The sequence below is a fragment of the Pholcus phalangioides genome, unplaced genomic scaffold (genome assembly GCF_987345545.1).
Source record: "Pholcus phalangioides strain wild (caught in Gottingen) unplaced genomic scaffold, Ppha-v1.0 ptg000003l_1, whole genome shotgun sequence".
Classification (NCBI taxonomy): Eukaryota; Metazoa; Arthropoda; class Arachnida; order Araneae; family Pholcidae; genus Pholcus; species Pholcus phalangioides.
This window is the reverse complement of record NW_028301596.1, coordinates 57,662,515-57,685,064: the sequence shown is the minus strand read 5'-3', so window position 1 is coordinate 57,685,064 and position 22,550 is coordinate 57,662,515. Positions and strand designations below refer to the sequence as shown.

Sequence of the window (22,550 nt, the reverse complement as noted above, 5' to 3'; positions counted from 1 at the left end):
TTTTTTTTTTTTTTTTTTTTTTGATGGTGTAGTTTCTCTTTTTCTTTGAATCACTGTTTGTCTCATCATTATGCATATACAGTAGTGTGGGGTCATTCAAGTATTACGTCAGCATCGAGGTGGGGTAGGGAGGGGGTTTCGGATTTGCTGACTTCTGTTGACAAGGGGGGAGGGGTGTTTGAAGGTTGCGTACGTCATCAACCACCCCTTTCTGAAGATATGAAATATTCTAGGCTGCTGACGGGGGGAAGGGGGGTCGGTGTTTTGCTGACTTTTGCTGACAAAGGGGGGGGAGGGGGTCAAAAATGGCTGAAAATATGCTTACGTAATACTTGTGCTGAATCGGGAAATTATTCCCTGGAAAAAGTTATGACCGGTGTGTTTGTCAACTCATAACACGTATATCCCTTCTTCCAATTAGTCCATTAGTCCAGTTTCTTGAACTTTTGGCAGCCGTAGCCCCTTGACTTCGTCATCGTTTATCCGCGGCTCCCCAGAATAGCCTAATGGGAAAAAAGAACCACTTCAAGGAACTGAATAGGCACTAATCAATACACCAATATATTGCGACGTCCCTCAAAAAATGGATGGCGATGAACCTAAGCGCCACTAGAGCGAAGCGCATTTTGAGTATCTATTGAATATTTCCGAAATAAAATAATATAAATGCACTGTATGTACTCATCGATTTTTTAGCTGCATATCCAAAAGGATGGGTGAGAAGCATGGTCCCCCATATCCTGAAGCAGGGCTCCTGGGCTGAGACCTTTGCCGGGCCCCTCCATAGTCAATTTATAGCGTGAAAAAGCAAAAAATAATGAGAATCGTCCCGGGCCCTGTCAATCCCACCCATGTGGGAGCGATGGTCAGTAGTGTACTCAGAGATTACTCATCGCTTTTTAAAGCAAAATTTCAGGCGTCATTTGTTTTTTTTATTTCACACAACAACACATGGGTGGTTCGAACCCCACCGTCGCCAGAGTGGTGGTCGGCTGAAGTTGGTTTTCTGTGGTTAACAACTTCAAGGCGTGAATGCGAGCCGATCTTCCCGTTAAAAAGTCTCGCCACAGAGAGCAACAGACCTATAAACAGCACAAATGTAATTCAATCATAACACATCACTCACTTCCCTTCTGAAATATAAATGGCAGCACTGAAAAATCAAACACAATACATACGAACTCAGACTAAGTACACACACACAGTTATACTTCCGGCACAACTCACTAGGTAGTAAATCACCCATAAATGGTGATAGACCTGAGTTGTGCTCGGTTTGAAAGAAAGAACACACACATTGGTGGTTTACGCAGGGCCGTCTTACGAGCATAAAAGGGATTTTTCTGAGGCCCCCTACCTGTTTAGAAATGCCTGCCTAACAGTTTACTCTCGAAAATTTTACATAAAATTTTTTATTCCTCGTTCGTGTAGTTAGCCGTCACGATACTCATTGAAACATTCAACTAACTGCTACACGTGCTTACAACCGCAATAGCACTAATTTACGTCGTCCGCTGTGCGCGATCCTACTCCAGCGCATGCGTTTCGCCACTCTGCTTATGTCAGTTATGGTGAGCGAACCCACGAACGCATTCAGCGATCAACTGTCATCCACCTTTCGTCTCCTGTGGACTCAGAGCCTGCATGCGTTTTTCGTGATTTTCATCTTCTCAATGTGGTTTGCGAGCCCATGTTCCATTGCAATTTTTGTTCCTCTTGACATCTACTTATACTAACAACTCTCTGAGTTTGTCTGTTCATTAAAAGAGCACCCTGTATATGTAGGCCTACTTATTATAAAAAATGTAATAATCCGTGCAGGGTCACCCTTACCAGACGCGGAGCTTGATGCGAAATAAATAACGAGGCCATAAGGGTTTCAATAATTTCGGTGCCATTTAGCGCTGATATATTCTGTGGGGAGGAGAATCGTAAATTCAGAAAATGAAAGAATAAATGCAGAAAATAATTCTAGCACCTATGAAATTTCAGAATAAATGAAAGAAATAATTTCGGAATCAATGAAAATTCAGAATAAATGAAAGAAATAATTTCGGAATCAATGAAAATTCAGAATAAATGAAAGAAATAATTTCGGAATCAATGAAAATTCAGAATAAATGAAAGAAATAATTTGAAAATTTTAAATACAGTACTTCAGAATTCTAGAACTGATGGAAATTCACATTTACTTAAAAAAACAATTCCAGAATTGATGAAAATTCAGAATTCCAAAAATGACAGAATTCCACAATCCCAGAATGATAAAAATTCAAAATTCATTAAAAAAAATTCCAGAATTGGTCGAGATTCAGAATTTGTTAAATTTATGTAAATGAAAATGCAGAATTCCAGAATTATTTCTTTCTAGATGAAAATTCAGAATCCCAGAGTTGATGAAAATTCAGAATCCCAGAGTTGATGAAAATTCAGAATTTACGAAAGAAATTATTTTACTGAAAGTGCGGGGCAACCCCAACCAGTGGCGTCGGAGCCAGGGGTGCCTGAGCACCCACAGTATTCTGTAACACTGGTCTGAGCACCCCCCAGAATTCATCCAGAAATCGAAATTTCCTACATAAAGGTCAAACCAAGCACCCACAGGTGCATAACATTTCCCCGCCTCTGACCCCAACACAGGGTCCCGGCATGGCCCCCACATCCTGAAGCAGGGCCCCCTAGGCTAGGATCTTTTACGGGACCCCGACCAGACTTTCACGGGGGGCCCCTTTATGATGAATTTATAGCGTGAAAAAACAAAAAAATGATTAAAATCACACCGGGCCCCAAACTGGAGCCTTGTGAACCCACCCCTTTTGGGGGCCATGGGGCCCGGTGAGAACGCAACTGTTGCACATACAAAAGGACGGCTCTGGATCCGTACCATCAACAACCGATAACTTGAATGAAAAATTTAGTTTGAATTTGGCACGTTCATTTCAGAATCAAACTGGAATTAGTACCGCCATCTATGTAAGTTTAAACATTTGGAAACTTTTGTGTTTTGATAAAATTTTGATAGGTGGCAGCAAAGTTTCTCCATAATTTGTTGTTGCATTCTACACCACTCAGTTTCAGTTTCTTATCCACAGATGGCTCAAACGATAAATCAATATTTCAATTTTTTTTTATAACGACTGAAACGAAGAGGAAAAATTATGTCTGAAACCGAACATAGTATTGTTTAATGATAAATAGTAACAATTATTATTTCCTAATCTTCGATTCGTTTCTTTAGCACAATAGACAAAAACGCTTTGAGATCTGACGTAAACAGAGGTGGCGCTAAACGCGAATTTTCATTAAAGCCCACATTCAGCAACAAAAAAGACGTTTATGTGTGTTAGTTTTGTTTAACCCCTGAATTACCTGACCAAGATCAAGTTTTGTTTAACATTTAAGGAGGATTTCTTTGAAATGTATCCATTTTGATAAGCGGCAATAAACCGAAATTTAAAGAAATTAATCTACGGGTATGTTTTTTTAATTATTAATTGGATATATTATTTTTTTACGAGGGCGTTATAATGTCTTCGTTGTAACAGTTTCACTTACCAGCTGTGCCCCTCATATCCTTGAATAGGGGGGGGGGGGGCGGGCGGGCATAGGCCTTTAGTAGCCCCCCCCCCCATATTAATTTTATAGAAAAATCATACTGTGAAGCATTTTCGATGATATGTCATTGCTGATTCAGAGTTGGCTGACAGAGTATCGAGAATGGCAAGAAGTCTGGGCATCCATTTTGATTTTTTGATTATTTTTTTCGGCTCTATCATACTTTAGGGAATTATTTGTTCTTTCATGCTGAGAATTTGTCTGTTATAACAACATTGTAACTCCTGAGATGCCAGAAACATATGCAGTGCCCAAATGGCACAGTGGTAAGATGCTCATCTACCCACCATTAAGGTTACCGTCAGGACCGCAGGTTCGATCCTGGGAAGAAAGCAAATAACAAGTTCTTTTCCCTAATTACATGCCACCTTCATTTCCAACCCAACTTGTTTGGTAGTAAATTGCTGTATGGTGATATGAACAGAGTTGGTGTATGGTAGTAGCAATATATTGTCCCACGTGTGTAGGCACCTTTAGACAATTGTAATACTGGTCTGTTGCCAGAAGTTTCGGGGGGGGGGGGTAATATTTTGTGAAGGGGTGGCAAAGTGATAGAGAATATGACATGTTATTGTGTTATTCCAAATATATCTCTCATTTTTCCATATTTTGAAAGAGGGTGGTCCTGAGGGGCCAGACCTTGAATCTGCAAACACGTGGCAGCAGAGTGTGCCAACTGAAGGGGTAAGGTGATTTTTTTTCACCAAAATATTATTTGCTTTCACTTAAAAAATTACCTGAACTCTCGCCACTACGGCATTGTTGCATTAGCCGTGCCTTCCAAAATTAAAAAACAATTTCTTCGTTAATAACAGTTAATTGTAAAAAATGAGTAAAACACCCCTCAAATTAATGCTGGTTTAAGTACTTTTGGTAAAAAAACAAAGTTGCGATAAATTTTTCCTGTAGCAGTCAAAATGATCACTTTCTATTGTTTTAGGTAGTTCAAAATTCCTGTTTCTGGACTGGAAGAGATCTCGGCAACAAGATAAGTCCAGTGGCAGAGTTATGTCATTCTAGTGTTTATTAAACATAACAATGTTTTTATTTGTTCATATTTTGTAGCAAAAGCATGACGCGCAAGAGTAAAAAAGATAAAGAAAATGTGTGCGAAGAATTCCGCATCAGCGTGACTTTGGTTCTCAAGCATTTCCTTAAAAGTGAGGATCAAAAAGGTATTGTAACTTATTTTCAAATTTCCTATTTTAAAATAATTTTTAACTTGATTAAGCACAAAGTCACGTCTTCATGTTGTGCTCTCAGACTTATTCACAAGTTTTATCAACCAGGCTATTAGAGTTCAAATAACAATGTTAGCTAAGTATCTGCTGTCTATATCTGTTGTTTCATAAGTGAAAGCCCAAAATTCTGTTCTCGCCAGTGGTGCATCATGTTTTTTTCTAAGTGGCATTTAATTGTTAAAAAAAGCAGGAAGGGGAATAGCAGTACATTATAGCAATACTATTGACTTCACTCTTTGTTCAAAAATGGGGGAAAAATCATTCTGGGGTTTCGAGGAGTCCTATTGTGGATGGCAGAGATTGGTGGTTCGGGGCAGTCCATTTGGGTTTGCTTGTGGCTTGATGAAGCTTCCAGATCAATTGTTAGAGTGGTTGAAGCTTTCTTATGTCTTGCCACAGTCAACAACAGGCCTACAACGATACAATCATTCAATTATTGCACTTCTCTCATAGTGAGAAAAATCTATGGTAGATAGCAGTACTGCACATAACAAGCATTACACAGTACCAAACTTCATGTTAGGTTCACAACACATACACACACATTCCAACATGTACCAATTTATTAGAAATTTCTCAGAGGAATGTGGATGAGTTGCATGTGTGGTTTAAAAAGTAGCTTTCCTGTGCAGTTGGGAATGGTTCTCCCAGACCTGGATCCTGTGAGTGTTTCACCTAGCAGGTTGACCCATTCTACCCAGATACAGGTTTTTTCCTAGCCCACATTCTCCAGGAGAAATATTTTTTTTAATCTCTTTCACAGACAGAGCAAGCGTCATGGCCGTTCTGCAACTAGAAATGAAAATTTACTCTGTCGCCTGAAGCCACCAATTCATAATTTGAACTGAAAAATGGCCTTTCTGGTCTAGCACATCTGGGGCACCAGATCCCTCTGCCCTTCCTCAGTTGCGACTAGTGTTATCTGAAAAAATAACTTGAAAAGTAGTTTCACTCCTCTCAAATATTTTAGTGTCATTTTGTGAACAGGGGCATTTTTTTTAATGAAAAACAGAGAAATAATTCTATTAGTAAAATTACCTAAAATTTGAAGGCGTATTTTTACTCAACAAAATTTAGAGGAGTAAAATTGAATTTTGATGCATGGAATCATGCATCTAGATGTGTTTTGGCAAAAACTGGTTGTGGCTCTGGGTCTAGATGTAGGTAATATAAACAGCTTTTTTCAATCACATAACAATTAAAGCCCTTTTGCCAATGCTACTTACATTGCTTCAACCAACCAAAGTCATCATAATCTCAAATTCTGTTTCTTTTTTTCCTCTGCAGAAGTGTCTTTTCCATCATCTTTCACATCAGGTCAAAGAGCTTATATCCATCGATATTGCGTCAAACTTGGACTCAAATCAAAAAGCAAAGGGTAAATATTTTTATATAATATTTTTAAAGGAAAATAATCCAACTTTCATAATAGGTTATACTCATTTTTTTAAGATAAATTCCCTTGCCCTAACAATTCATTACTTTGCAGTTCTATCACCTCATCATTCATTCTCCCTTGTTCTAGTAGATATTAATTCTCAAAGTTTTACATGCCTGAAACATGAAAACTTGAAATATTACTAAATATTGGTACTGGATTTACTTTTTTTTTTTGTGTAAGCCAAGTTTTTTTCGTTCGAAAATTCATTTTTTATATTGGGGGATAGTTTATATACATAATCATCAACCATTTTCAATCCACTGCTGGATGAAGGTCTCATCTAAATTTTTCCATTTTACTCTGTCATGTTTTTGCCATCCAGTTGACTCCAGCCACTTCTCAGATCTTGTCGATCCAACTTGTTTGGGGATGCCTTCTCAGACATTTAACACCACGAGGGTACCAATCCAGAATACTCTTGGTCCATCCGCTGTCCTGTCTTCTTCAATATGTTCAGCCCATTTCTATTTTAAATCTTTAATTCAAATTCAAATACAAGGCCACAACAGGCAAAATGCCCACCGAGGTGGCTGAGAAAAAGATGCCCATAACAAGTATGGATGTATATTTGGATATATATATTTATTTATTTCCAAAATACAGCAACCCAATTAGAAATGCAATCAAAAACTAGTATGATAAAATAATATACAATGCCCATAAAAAGTATTTATGGTTATCTTATCTAAGTATGGATAGCTTCTCAATTTACCCCAACATGTTTATCGTATTTCTTTTTAAACATGTCAGTTATGTTGGAATTCTTCCCATGATATCATATACCTTTGTGTGGCTTCTTATCCAAGTTTTCTGTCTCTTCTTGTGTTGCCTAACATCTTTTAATTCTCCTTTGTGTTGTCTGTAGCCCTTGTATCGGTCTTGCTTGTGAGTGTCCATGTTTCAGCTCCATAAGTCAGTGCTGGTAGCACACACTGGTTAAACACTTTCATTTTCAGGCATAATGGCATGTGACTCTTCAGAATTATGCAGTTTTTGCCAAAAGGACTCCATCTCCAACTTTCTGTTTATTTCCTTAATGATTCCGTTGTCTATGGTAATTTCTTGTCCCAGGTATACATAGCTTTCTACTTCTTCTATCTCTGTGTTGTTGAGCAAGATTTTCCTCTTCAACGCAAAGGGGTTGAATATAACTTTAGTCTTTTGCAGATTCATTTTCAAGCCCACCTGAATACTTGCCTTCGCAAATTCTTGTATCATTTCCTCTAGTTCGTCTGGATTACTCCTGATAACAACAATGTTGTCTGCAAAACGCAAATGGTTGAGAAATTCTCCATTTATTTTAATTTCTTTTTTATCCCAATCCAGTTTTCTAAATACTTCTTCTAAAACATCGGTGAAGAGTTTTGGTGAGATAGTATCACCCTGTCGGACTCCTTTTCCAAGTTTAATTTTTGCTTTTCCTTTATCCAAACGAATCGTTGCAGTTGCTTTGTCATATCTTTTCTTAATGGCATTGTGATGTAAGTCTTCTCTACCCCAATTACATATAGAGCTTTAACAGCAGCAGATGTGAAGACAGAGTCAAACGCTTTCTCAAAATCGGTAAACCATACACAATGGTAATTTGTATTCCTTATGTCTCTCTATGTGTTCCCTGATTGTTTGGATGTGATCCGTTGTACTCAGGGCTCCCACTCGTCCTACTTTTCCTACTTTTCGGTAAAATGTCCTACTTTTGTCCTACTTTCTTGGTTTTGTCCTACTTTCTAGTTTTTGTTCTACTTTTCTACCAAATCCTATCGACAAAATTAGTGTAATTGATTTTTATTGAGAAGGAAATCATTGATATATTTCCAAATATTACAAGTGTTGGAGAATGCAATTAATGATTCTGCCAAAGCAGATATTGTATCATTTTTAAGGTTATTTGGGGGAGGGGGGGAAAGTGTATGTGAACCATTTGGTTGATTAATTTTTCATTTGCTTAGTTTGAGGGTTCAACAGTAGTCATTAAAAACAAGTCTGGATGGAAAAACAATTTTGTATTTATTACTTCATGGTCTTGGACAGTAACTAACATTCATCATTCAAAATTATGGTGCAAATAGGTGAAACAACATGTTTGCATTTCAAAGTGGTTGGATACATAGGCCTATTCTAGGTTTGGTGATTCTGATGCTACCCAAAAGCATTCAGTTGTCTTCTGTATTTTTAAGGCATGAAGTGACATAAACAATATTTACAATGCTCAGCAAAGAGCTAGAAATGGAAGTGCTTCATTTGTTAAAAATGATTACACTGGCATTGAACAGTAAAATGTGAACAAATCCCTTTAAAAAATGATGGACAATGGAGTAAAACTATCTGGATCACCTTGCCTTATTTACATCGGATCTTGTAATCTACACAATTTGCACTGTGCTTTTGAAAGTGGTCTCGAAGGAATTTTATTGAAAAATCAGTGTCATTCTTAAAAAACGCACGTCTTCAAAATTTGCTGTGCATTGTTGAAGAGAGTTGACAAGCTCTGCACTTAGGAAGACTCCAAAAAAGAATGTAATATATATGAGGAGAGACAGCAAAGAATTATCTATGGTTGCTAGTGCACTGTTTTGGCCAAAAATTAGTTTTGTTACTGTAATTTGTCATTTTTCTTTGGCTTGAGTCAATCTTATAGGAAACTGAAATAGTACTATGAAAAAAAAAAGTTAATTCAAAATTAAGAAAAAAAATTTTTTTGAGAGATTTTTTTCCCATTATGATATGATTATGTTGTCTAAGGGGGTTACCCTCCCCCATCCTACTTTTTAGTCCTGCGTTTTCCTACTTTTTCTCATTTTTTGAGTGGGAGCCCTGGTTGTACTAAATCTACTTTGAAAACCTGCTTGTTATTTTGGTTCGGCTGCGTCAAACGTAGATTCAAGTCTATATGTCGGCACTTTGGTGAAAATGCTATAAATTACTGATAGTGTCTACCATCATAGGAATAGAAAATTCAAGTCCTGGAAAACATGAAATGAGAAAAAAAAGTAAAAAGGTCACGAAATGAAAAAATCATGAAGTTAAAAAGGACACAATTTTTTACTGATCAATTGCTGGATTTTTCCCAGCAAGTTCTAGTGTTGGGTTTTATCGCTAAATATAATGGCCCATTATTGAGCTTCCCATCGCAGAAGCCTGATAAAATACCTGTTATCGTGTAATAGTGGCATGCTGAAGATGAGTTTCTCGGGTTTTCCAACTTTGAAGTGTGAATGCAAGTTGGTTTCTGTTTTATATAGGTCATCACAGCTAACAGCAGAAGCAACTGAGTTTCCTATTGTCGATCATCATTGCACCAAATCTCAATGAAATGTTTTATTTTGGGAGCAAAAGAAGCTATTCGGAGAAAAGAGGAGTGTTGAATCACCAGTGCCGCCAAGTAAGCCAAGGAAATGTCACAGAATTTACCTCTGGGTATGTGGCAAATACCCTATACACTTGTAGACTGGGCAAAATAGTTGAAAAAATTCAGACTGACAGAAATAGGATAAATACACAAACCTGCTGATGGCTGTAGCAAATAAAACCAATATAAAGACAGTATTTTATTTATTAAATATAAAATTACTAGCAGCCGCATAAATTGGGTGAAATTTTTTGCTAACTGTCAGGAAATTTCCATGGACCATCAATCAATTTTCTTCAACCATTGACATACCCAGAATATTTTGGGAAGAATAGAGAAAATGGTATTGAGACAGAATTAGCTACAGGGGAGAAAATTATAGTCAGTTTATACAGTTTGTATAATGGTCTTTTCATATGTTTTTGCCTGATCTGTTATTTTCAATACCTAACAAGTTGTACTTTTCAGAACTGGTGCCAACAGATACCTCACAATATACAAGAAAGAAGGGTCTACAATTGTTCAAGCAGATGCTACGCTCAATCTTGGAAAGACATCACAGCAGCATGTTGTCAGCCTGTTGCAACGCTTTCCTCTAAGTGCCAGAGAGAGACAAGAGCTTATGCCTCCTACCGAAAGAGATAGGACAGCTGTCCATGAACGTAAGTCAGTGTCAATTGAAACAATTGTGAGTTTAAGATGATCAGTTGAAATTTCCTTGTCATGTTTTATGTATTATTCATCCCATACTTCATCTCTCACTGTCTATTTCCTCAACTCTAAATGCAAACAAATAAAAAATAAAAAACTATGCACTCTGGAGCAAGGTTTTTCAATCTTTTTACTCTTGCAGAAGCCTTTGAAATTATACCCACATACTCTTGGGAATCCCCTAAACTGAAAATATTCTCTGAAACACCACCAGACCTTATTCACATTGATTCATTGCTGTTTCATACAGAACCTCTAGCGATATCTTGGAAATAACCATTCATTGAGAAATGCTGCTCTGAAGAATTTTTTGATTCAAATAGTCACCTCTAGCTCAAGGTTTGAGGACTCAAAAATTTCTTTTTCAGGAATAACCAAAATAGTTCTTTTTAGGCTTTTAGACTTGACCTTTTTTTGTGCAGATGGAAATGGTTACACAAATTTTGAAAATTTTTCTTTGTCCTCTACTCCAATTTAGTTATCACACATAGAAAATTTCAGCCGCAGATGCCAATTTTTTTAGTCACCATGGCTACCTGGGCTTTGTCAAAAATAGCTATTGCTCCTCTATTATAGACCAACAGTAACATTTGAGTCAAACTGTTATTTTGTGAAGTCTTTGACATTAGAATGACAGGAATTTCAAACTACCTAGAATGTCAAAATGGTATAATAAATAAATAAAAAAATTTTCAATTTTTCTTTACCAAAACTTCTTAAAACTATGTCTATTCAGTCTTTTTGACTTTTTCTATAAATCCTTGTTTATGTACTAATTTTTTTGGAAATTTGGACAAAAGGACTTGTTATGACAAAGACTAATCCAGTGTTTTGTTACTTTAAAAAGAGGCTTGACTATGATTTTTTGAGTTCTTGTAATTCATGGCTTTATTTTCACTTGGCAAGGCTTGAAGTACAATAAGCTGGCAAAAAAATATTGCACATGTGGAATGGGAAAACTTGAATCGCCACCAAATCCTGAGCAATGTAAAATACATTCATAAGACAGCTTTTCAATGGCGATCACATTGTGCACTGAATAAATTCATTTTATCAAGAACACTCACATTAGTAGAGTAATAAAATTTCAAAATTTCTGGCAGAAATTTCCTTTGAGTGCGATTTCAATTTTGTGTGTACATCATACTCAAGACCTAAATTTTCTCTGCTTACCAACTGTGATATTCTTTTTCTGCTCAGTTAAAAGTATTTTATATGATAAAATAATGACTCCCCACATCATCCAGTAGAGTGCCAAGGCTGGGATAAGACTTTGGGCCTCTTAGCCCTTCTACAGTGAATTTATAGTGTGAAGGTAAGAAAAATGGTAAGAATTGACTCAGCCTCTGAGCTGGAGCCCTGCCCCATGGATAAAATAGTGAAAAATAAAGAGATTATTTTTGTCTGCAACTTCATACCAATGAATGCAATGCAGTTAAAGCACAAAGATCCATAAAAACGCTAAATGAATTGAATGAAGTATGACGACAAGCTTTTTCAATAGTGTACCTTTAAATGATACCAAATGAATACTGAGGAAAAGCAAACACCATTATAAAACATATGTTCTCCCCCCCCCCCCCCCCCCCCATATTAATGTTGCCATTAGAAGACTGTCCATTTCAGCATGTTTCAATCATATTAGTTAAATATCTCTAATGGTCAAAATGACAGCTTCCAATGTTCTAGGTAGAACTTCATTTTACCACTATAAACTAAGAAACCTAGAATATTCATACTTCAGGACTTTAAGAGCCTCAACAAAATAAGAAAAGTCATGAAATTTCAAGTACCTGAGATTAACTGTTCGAGTACAATCACATGTCAAAGCAGGTTTGTGGCCAAAAGGGATGCTTCCGTCATTCTAGTGTTAAGTAACGTATAACTTTATTGTTAAAAATTTACTTTATTCATTATGTCAACAGTTCGAGAAGGTTGTCGATCAACTTGGAGACCAAATGCTGGATTACCACAAGTACCACAGTACAAGCCGCTGGATGCAGAGGTACCTCAGTTTCGCCAGGATTTGCCTATATGGTTGGTGAGGGAAGAGGTAATCCAAGCAGTTCTTGTTCATCAGGTAGTACTGATATGTGCTGAAACTGGAACTGGGAAATCTACTCAAGTAAGTCCTTGATTGAAATATATGTGCCAGTTTAGCTTCTTTAGACCCTTTTATGTGTAATGCAAGGTGCAATTAAAAAGATCCTGAACTGACATTATAATATGCATTTAAGCAAATGTTCACCATAAATATTTTCTGGAACTTTATGACTGATTTTTAAAGGCAGGGTTGTCTCGACTATAATGTTTTGCTTTGTGTTGAGGGTTTTTAACAATTTTAGGAGCAGCAGTTATCCTGAACTTCCAAAATCTCTCTGCCTTTCCCAAGATTCTAAAATCTGCACATATTCTTACACTTGGCCACTATCTCTATAATACCCCGTAGAGAAATATTGGGTTTGAGTCCCCTATACAAACACTCAGTATTTTCAAGCCCTTCCAATATTTCCAATAACTTTACATCTATGTGTCAAGATAGTACTGTAGAACCTCAATAACTGGACTACTCTGATAACTTGGGATTTATTATTCTCTTTGTTGGCATAATATTAAATTCAATGAATACTTGCTTACAATGTGAAACATTGAATGGTATTACTGTACTTACTCTACTTACATTTTGAATGATTTTACTATCCCCTGATGCAACTAGAGTTACCAATTTGGGAATTATTGATGAGCGGCTTAGGTTTTCTGAACATTGTTTTCAGTGGTGGTCAAGAAAGCAAATAGAATGCCCTATTCCATTCTTAAAAAGGTCTTCTCTTGCCTTCTAGAGCCATTCTTTCTCTTTTTCAAAGCTTAGTTCGTACTGGACTGAGGTATTCCGTAAAGTTTTGAAACCTGTTTAACTCGACACAAGATAGCTAAACCCCACTTAAGTCGATTGCGATTCGTATTGTGTTATCGCAACTAATTTTTTGAAATTGTGCATGTATTGGTCTGTTAATAAATTTTCATGGCATTTCTCTCGTATATTTGAACAGTTCATTGGTTTTTTTTTGGGGTTTTTTTTCATTTGTTGGCCGAAAATACTTTCTCATACGTTGGGGGTAGAGTCTTTTTCCACTTTTTTGGAGCTTGGAAACTACCTGTAGACAAAAGTCACAGTTAAGCGTAAATGATATCTGAAATTTTTGAGTAAGAAATGGTTGAATACATTAAAAAATAAAGGGTTTTTTTAGACAGAAATTTTGAAGTTAAAAAAAATAAGTTTTTCAACTTTTGGTAATCATGTTGCTCATTCGCAACTAACATATTTCGATGCACTTATGCTTTTTCCACCATAATTATTCAAGAATATTTGAAAACTTTTTGTAGAAAATTGGAGATAATTTTTTTTTTGTTAATTTATTAGATGATGGAATAGAATTGTTCAACTACATGTACATGACATAAAGGATATTAAAAAATTAAGAGGGTGAGATCAAATGATACCTCACTGACTTGACATCCGCTTAAGTCGACATGTTCACCTGTACTTTTGGAGTGCCGAGTTAATGAGGTTCCACTGTATTATAAAGAAGGATTATTAACTGAAAGTTTGAAAGTTTATTTCCAATGACATCTAAGCACCAAGGACTCCATAAATTTGACAACCCTGGCCTTGTACTATAAATTTTAATAATTTTTATCTGCCATGATGATGAATACACAGTGAAAACACAAGCTAAAAAGTGGTGTTTATGATGCTTCTGTTTAGGTTCCTCAATATATTTTGGATTACTGTGCGGCGACTGGGCAACCTTGCCAGATGATTTGCACCCAACCACGACGTATTGCTGCTGTTTCTATTGCTGACAGAGTCGCTGCTGAACGCAGTGAAAAAATTGGTCAAACCATTGGATATCAAATCAGGTTGGAAAGTAGGTGAGTTATGGCTTCTGGGGTAATCAATAAGTACAGAACATATTCATGAGTGAGTTTTCTTAAACATATCCTAATTTAATGCTAGTAAACTTTCATCAATTTTCTCAAATAGTTTGTTTCCCTTCAGCGAGCAAATATTCTTATATGTGAGCAGTTGATATTTCTAATATTAATGCTACAACATTTTCTTCATGTTTTGATAGGAAGAATTGTTTGCAACTTGAAAAATGGCTTCAATTAAGAAAAATTAATTTATATAATGATTTTTGTGTGAAGTCATTCAAAAAGTAATTGATGGTTCTCTCTTTTCTTAACTAACCAGGGTGTCTCCGAAAACCATGTTAACGTATTGCACAAATGGCATTCTTCTCAGGCAACTTATGACTGGAGATGCTTTTACGTCGACGATAACTCATATCATAGTGGTAAGCTCTAGTTATCTCTTTTCTGAGACAAAGGCTGCTGCAAAACCACTGATTTAGTTGTTAATTACTGAAAATTGTATCAGCTCCTTGTGATATATTTTATATATAATATGCAGTAAAAAACATGTTAAGAAGAAAAGCTAACAAAGATTTATGAAACTTAAAAATCGTATAAAATTGATTACACTAGCATAATTTACTAAATTAAAACTTTGGACATTGTAAATCTGCATATATAAAATCGATTTTCTGTGTGTATTTTCTCTATACAAATCTATGATTTTAGACAGATCGTCGCTAAATTTTGTATGTACAGTCATCCCTCCATATTTGCAGGGATTATGTTCCGGGGGTGACCGCAAATAACCCAAACTTTAAAATTTTGTTCTTTAGGTATCTCATTTTTAGAGTATATGCTTTGTGGGGAAAAAGTTTGGGGGGGGGGTTCCAGTGATTCAAGGCAATTCTTTCTAGAAAGAACAACATAATGTCTGTTAGTTGTTTCATCTAAATTCCAGTTAATTTGTTAGAGAGCATAGCAATGAGGCTTGTGATTACTAACAATCTACTTGTGAAAAATCTACCATAGATCAAGCTATTTCATGGAAACAATCCATGGCTGTTTTAAACTCACAAAGTCCTTGCTATTGATTGCTGTTAATTAATTTTCTAGTTTCTACTATGACTACATCTCAGTGTATCCTTCCCCATTATAAATCCAGAAAAAAAAAATTTGTTGTCCAAGCTTTTTTTTTCTGTTCATACAAAATGCTGAGAGATATGACTTATTCTTTTAAACAATACCTCAAGCTTTTGTAGTTTTAATAATGATGGTTATAGTATGCAAGTTATGTATTACTTAACTTGCATACCTTTTTTATCACACCCCACAGAAAAACAGCACTTTCTATGTGAGAGGCATGTGGATCCAGGACTATATAGTAACAGGTGTAGCTACAGCAATGGCTGATGAAATTTTAAGCTCTTATTTCTTGATATGACTAGACTCATTAATGCCCTAATGATGAGAAACCGCAGCAAGGAAGCTAACCTTTGCTGATATTTTGAATTTTCCTTGCAAGTTGTTCGTTTTCAGAAGCATTCAAACAACAGACACGTACAAATATTTTCAGGACCACCAGAAAAACCTTTAAGAGAGATTTTTTTAAACATTTAATATGTGCAGCTTATATTTTGTTCCCATGCGAGAATTATTATCTCAATAGTGTTTTACAAAAACTGGGAAAGATATTGCAAATGCCAGGGCCATCTATATACCAAACAAATTAAACTGGACTCAGATTGAACGATAGGCTACTTTAAAACTTTGTCAGAAATGGGCATAAAACTGTTGGGCAACAGTGGTTATTTAACCTCAACAATGACTTTTCAAATGTTTACTTTGGTTGTCTTGGTCTCAAACCATTTGTTTCAGACATGTTTTTTTATTTGTAATTGTTTGTCATTTCTTCAATGCTCCCAGTATAAGAAGAAAACCTGGGCAACACCGGGTATCATAACTAGTTAATCTATATGAATTATTTTCTGAAATTTAATCATTTATGCACAACCCTTCATGATTACAGCATGTTTACAACTTTTCAATTATAAATATTCAACAGCGAAACCTTCTGATAACGAAAACAAGCATTTTCTCCTGTAGCGTAAAGTTGTCTGCTCATAGGATGTTCCAAGCTTTATTCTGGCACACTCAGAAGTGTCCGTTAATGGCAGGTGTCTGCTAACCAAAAGAATCCATTATGAGAGATTTCTATGCATATTCATTCCGATAAAATAGTGTAGTTTTTCATGTATGGTCTTTGAAATAGAATTCGTTTAGAAGGTTCAAGCTTCAGATAGATGTGGGGAAATGTTTTGCACTATAAATTGTTTGAAATGTCCTTTTATTGCATGAATAAGGGCATAATACATAGTCTACCAGAATGTGTTATGAATCAAAATGTGTTTTTATTTAAATAAATTAGGAACCCCTGATATAATGAGTGGCTTTACAATAAGAATCTTGCTATTACTAGTAATTTTAATTCACCAACAGCAAGATTAATGGCCAAGATGGTTATTGCTTACAATGTGAAACATTGAATCTCATTACTATACTTACTCTACTTATATTTTGGATAGTTTTACTATCTCCTAATGCAACTAGTTACCAATTTGAGGATTATGGATGAGCGGCTTAGGTTTTCTGAATGTTGTTCAGCGGTGGTCAAAAAATCAAATAGAATGCTTAATTTCATTCTTAAAAAGGTCTTTTTGTGCCTCCTAGAGTTATTCTTTCTCATTTCCGAAGCTTAGTTCGTACTGGACTGAGGTATTCCGTAAAGTTTTGGAGACCACGCCTACAAAGAGACATAGAGAAGAGCTAGGCTTGCTCTTGTTGGCACACAAAGCTTGAGCTATAAAGAAAGACTTGATCTCAAATATATTTACATTGAAAAAATACAGGTGACTGTGGTATATGATCGAAGTGTTTAAAATTTTCAATGGGATGGACCACAAGTTATTAATACATCGTCAATCAACTGCGTTGACAAGGGGACACCAGTATTGATTGGTAAGGGACAATTTCAGGTTGAGTTGTTACAGGGAATTTTTCTCTAATAGAATTTGTGAATAAATTGAATAGATTATCCCTGGGGTAGTAAATTCTAACACAATTGATACGTTCAAAAAGAAGTACAATAAGCATAGTGGAATGAATTGAGAAGCAATCCATACTTAAAATTAAGATAACCACAATCTTTTTTATTGGGCAAGGTATTATATATTATTAATTATTAGTTTTTCTTTCATGAACTATGCTTATATGCTTTTATATTGGGTTGCTGTGTTGTAGTTATATTTGACATCCATATTTTTTATGGGCATCTTTTTTCAGCCACCTCTCGGGGCAGTTAGTCTGTTGTGGCCTTAGTATTTGTATGTTGTAACCAGATTGGCAGGTTTTTGATGCATGGCAGTTTTCGACAGTTTACAATATGGTTTAAACCATCTTGTTAAAACCCTTCATTAAAAACCTCTGTCGAAAACCTCAAATATTGCTTTTCAATATAAAAATTCCCATTAGAAATGTGCATGTTAATTGCACGTAATGTTTAAATGGCTGTTATACAAAGAGTAAATACGTAATATGACTATAAAATAATTTTCTACTCTCTAAAGAATTATTTTGGACAATACATATAAGGGGTTTTTTTTCTTACAAAGTTTCTCTTGAGAAACACCTGTAGCTTATTCTTAGTGCAAAAGGAAGAATAACTAAGTTTAACAATACAATTGTTTTCCAATTGAAGCTGTATCTAAACGGGAAAAACAATATTTTGGGTATATCAAGTCCTGCCAGCTCTGCTTTGATTGAAAATACTCTTTAAATTTGGAATTTATACAACCTAAGCTAAGATATTTTTAGGTGAGAATAAATGAGTTTAATTAGTGTATTGATAGATGTTGGCCCGAGAAATTTTAATAGGAATAAAATTTTTTAGGCAGATCAGATAATTTAAAATATTGAAATATATATTTTATACTCAGTAATATTATAATTCAAAATATAATACATTTTAATCTACCTAAAAGTAGGTGTTTTGTTATTTAATATATTTATCAGGTTAAAAAAAAATATTTGACAATACTGATAATAAGTTTTTGACTGTTTTAATATTGTGTAGTTTCTGAGGTCAAAAACCTAACCCTGATCTCTTATCACACTTATTTTGAATAAACAGCTCTATTTCACTTAGTAAATTGAACACAAGTAATATCAACAGTTTAGAAAATAAATAATGAAAAATAATAAAATGAACCATAAAATTATATTTTACATGTTCTAGACTCTCTATGTCAAAAAATTCAAAATGGCAAATTATAATTGGTATTTTATTTTAATTATTGTAATAAATTAGAGTTTAAAAATGAAGCATTGTAATATGCAAAAAGGTAAGTTCACCATGTTATATACCCATTGTGTTCAAAACATTATCCAAGAAGTTGGATACATTATCCATTTAAGTTTTTGATGATTTAAACCAGTTTTGAACACTTAAATACGATAAACATGTTGGGGTAAATCGAGAAGCTATCCATTCTTAGAATAAGACAACCATAAGTATTCTTTATGGGCGTTGTATAATATTTTATCATGTGTATATATTGTTTATAATTTGTGTTAATTACATTTTTAGTTGGGTTGCTGTATTTTTTAAATACATGACATCCATATTTTTATGGGCATCTTTTTATCAGCCACCTCGTTGGGCATTTTGCCTGTTGAGGCGTTGTATTTGTATTTGTACTTATCGTGTCAAAACTCAACCATGATTGTAACAACAGCTTTTATTGTTATTGTAAGCTCTCATTATATTATGGTAGACTCTTACTATATTTAATCAAATATTCAGGGCTCCCACTCGTCCTACTTTTTGTAAAATGTCCTACTTTTGTCCTGCTTTCTAGTTTTTGTCCTACTTTTTCTACCAAATCCCATCAACAAATTTTGAGTAATTGATTTTAATTGAGAAGGGAATCAACAATATATTGCCAAATATTATAAATATTGTAAATTGCAATTAATGATTCTGCCAAAACAGAAATCTTGTCACTTTCAAGGTTATTTGGGCGTGTATGGGGACCATTTGGTTTATTAACTTTTCTTTTGCTTAGTTTGAGGGTTAACAAGTAGAGCAGTCACTAAAAACTTCTGTTTGGGTGGAAAAAAATAATTTTGTATTTCTTACTTCATGGTCTTGGACAGTAACATTCATCATTTAAAATTATAGTCCACATTTTATGTATAGGTGAAACAACAATTTGCATTGCAAAGCAGTTGGATACATTAGCCTATTCTAGTTTGAAGCATTTAATTGTCTTCTGTATTTTTTCAGGGCATGCAGAGGCATAAACAATATTTACAATGCCCAGTAGAACTAGAAATACAATTGCTTCATTTGTCAAAAATGATTACACTGGCATTGAACTTTAAAATGTAAACAGATCCCTTTAAAAAATGGGCAATACCGTAAAACCATCCTATTACCCTTGACTTATTTACATCGGACCTTGTAATTTACACATTTTGCACTGTGCTTTTGGAAGTGCTCTCGAAAGAGCATCATTCTTGAAAAACTTACATCTTCATAATTTGCTGTGTGTTGTCGAAGAGAGTTGATAGACTGGACTGTGTGGATGACTCCAAAAAAGAATGTAATTTACATGCCCCCCCACCCCCACAAGGGTGAGACTGACAGGGCTCCAACCCTGAGGCCAGGAGGATTCTCATCATTTTTTGTTTTTTCATGCTATAAATTCATATGGGGGGTCCACAAAAAATCCCAGCCTGTTGGTCCCCCTGCTTCATGATGTGGGAGCCATAGTAATTTATATTGTGAGGCGAGACACTAAAGAATTATCTGTAGTCGCTAGTACACTATTTTGGCCAAAAAAATTTTTGGTAACCAAGTCATTTCGCTTAATCTTGTGGGATACTGAAATATTGCTGTGAGAAAAATAATTAAAAAATATTTTTTTGTTTTGGAGATTTTTTTTTACTATTCTATAATTATATTGTCTAAAGAGGGTGCCCTTCCCCCATCCTACTTTTTTCTAAATATTTTTATCCTAAATATTTTTATTTATATTATTTAAATTTAATATGTCTATTGTTAGCCTACAACCTCACTTTTATTGACTGGCATATTTATGTTCCGATTTGATTGAGCGAAAGTTATATCTCCATTGTGTTATTTATTTTGCCTAACTTTTATACTTATTCAGGATGAACTTCATGAGCGAGACAAGCTCAGTGACTTCCTTCTCATTATTTTACGAGACAGTCTTCTCAAATTCCGTAATCTGAAGTTGGTGCTCATGTCAGCTGCTATGGACACCCAGCTGTTTCTGAAATACTTTGGTGGCTGTCCTGTTGTAGAAGGTTAGATATGATTTTAGATTGATTATTTGAATTGCAAATTTTACTCAACATAGGACAGGATAAAGAAAGACCAAAAAAAGAAAAAAAATTGTGGAGGGGGAGGTTTCATGCATGCTCCAGATCGTGGGTTATTTTCATGAAGATTATAATAAAAAAGACTTATTCTTGTGCATGAATGAATGAATGAATGCATGCCAGAACTTTGCCGCTGGACTTATCCCGTTGCAGAGATCTCTTCCAGCCCAACTTTGTGGCAGAGTCTGGAACACTTTGTATGTTTTTTTTTTGACACAAAATAAAGTTTCTACAACATATTTTCCCCGGGACAATTCGGTACTGTCGCGATTTACAAATTTTGTGGTGATTACAGACGAGATACGATTGGGAGTTGGTGAAAAGTTCCTGGGTTTTGTTAAGACAGATGAATGTACACATATTAGGATGGAGGTATGTTTTCAAAGCAATTGAGGGCCCCCCCATCCCCCATGCCATCTCATCTGTTATCTTACACTTGCCATATTATATACACAGGATACAAAAATAAAAAGAAATGATAATCTTATTGTGAAATAAATAAATAAATATATATATATATATATATATCCATTGGAGCGAGTCATCTTGCTTAGCACCTTATTGGTGAGCAAATGGTTTGATAACTTGCGGACTAGAAGCCAGCTTATTCTTGTGCAATGAAATAATATGAAATAATTTTCTAGAGTTGTTGACTTTCATACAGTCGACACTTGTTATAATGACCCTTTTTGCCCCATCAAAAACTGACGTTATATTAGGAGGATCTCATTGTACTGAAAGAAAACATACATGGGGTAGTCGTTATTTGAAAACATTTGGAACTTACCCTACCGGTCATTGTAATCGAATGGTCAATATAATGTGTGGTCATTATAACTGTACTACTTTACTGAACATCAACTCCACTTATATATCGCCATATGCCCATCTCCAACCATTGGAGTTGGGTGGGAAATGAAGATGTCATTTATCAGTGGTCGCCCTAGGGTCGGTAGGTAAAGAACTTGTTTCTTATGTTCTTGCCTGGTTTCAAACCCGTAAACCTTGACAGTAACCTTCATAGTGGAAGAGGAGTATCATACCACTGTACCACTCGGGTACTAAGCAGAGGACTTTCATACTTACCACGTTTCTTCCTAATTTTCAATGGCCTAATTCATTACATACTGGAATTAGGCCTGCCCTAATAGGAAATATAGTATAATTTTATATTTTATATACATTTACATTTGATAGATTTATAAATTTAAAATGCTCATTGCGAAAAAGAATCAACTTGCCAATATGTAAAGATGTCTTTCGTATTCACAGTTCCAGGAAGGCTGCATGAAGTGAAGGTTTTGTTTTTGGAAAATGTACTCAGATGGTTAGTATGCAGTTTTGTGTTTCCTTGTTAAAAATTATTTTCATCCATATCATTTATGAATGCACTGTACTTTTTTCTTGTTTACACCAAATTCTAAGCGTAACTTACCTTCACTTAATAACACTGTTCTACAAGGAAATAAATTTCTTATATGAAAATATCTGTTTCTAAAGGTTTATGGTGTGGGAAATTCAAATCTGAAAATATATATTTGCTATCAGGTACACAGTCTTTTAGTTATTCAACAATGTATGCCTAAAATTTAGCTGATATACAATAGTTATATATAAGCTATGGCAGCCATACACATAAATTACTGAGTATAAGAATAAGAAATGACTTTTTCTTCCTTATTTTGGAAATGACCACATGATGGGGTTCTGCAATGATGTTTGGGACTTAATGTGTTCTCCAACAGCTATAGTATAATTTACAGTTGGCAATTTTTTTGTGACATTTTTCTTTCTGCCTTAAATATGTCTGACA

At 35.1% G+C, this 22,550-nt stretch overlaps 1 protein-coding gene across 1 annotated transcript in view; it reads left to right on the top strand.

Moving 5' to 3' along the window:
- Positions 1 to 3,348: 3,348 nt before the first annotated feature.
- The window catches only part of LOC149089004 (3'-5' RNA helicase YTHDC2-like), an 88,957-nt gene continuing 69,755 nt past the window's right edge, over positions 3,349 to 22,550 (top strand). The window contains exons 1-9 of the mRNA XM_089251251.1: positions 3,349 to 3,473; positions 4,681 to 4,790; positions 6,144 to 6,234; positions 10,115 to 10,308; positions 12,283 to 12,482; positions 14,124 to 14,290; positions 14,613 to 14,715; positions 20,506 to 20,662; positions 22,010 to 22,064. Of these exons, the coding sequence (XP_089107377.1) occupies positions 4,688 to 4,790; positions 6,144 to 6,234; positions 10,115 to 10,308; positions 12,283 to 12,482; positions 14,124 to 14,290; positions 14,613 to 14,715; positions 20,506 to 20,662; positions 22,010 to 22,064 (1,070 nt within the window). The 5' untranslated portion in view covers positions 3,349 to 3,473; positions 4,681 to 4,687. The remainder of the gene's footprint in view (positions 3,474 to 4,680; positions 4,791 to 6,143; positions 6,235 to 10,114; positions 10,309 to 12,282; positions 12,483 to 14,123; positions 14,291 to 14,612; positions 14,716 to 20,505; positions 20,663 to 22,009; positions 22,065 to 22,550) is intronic.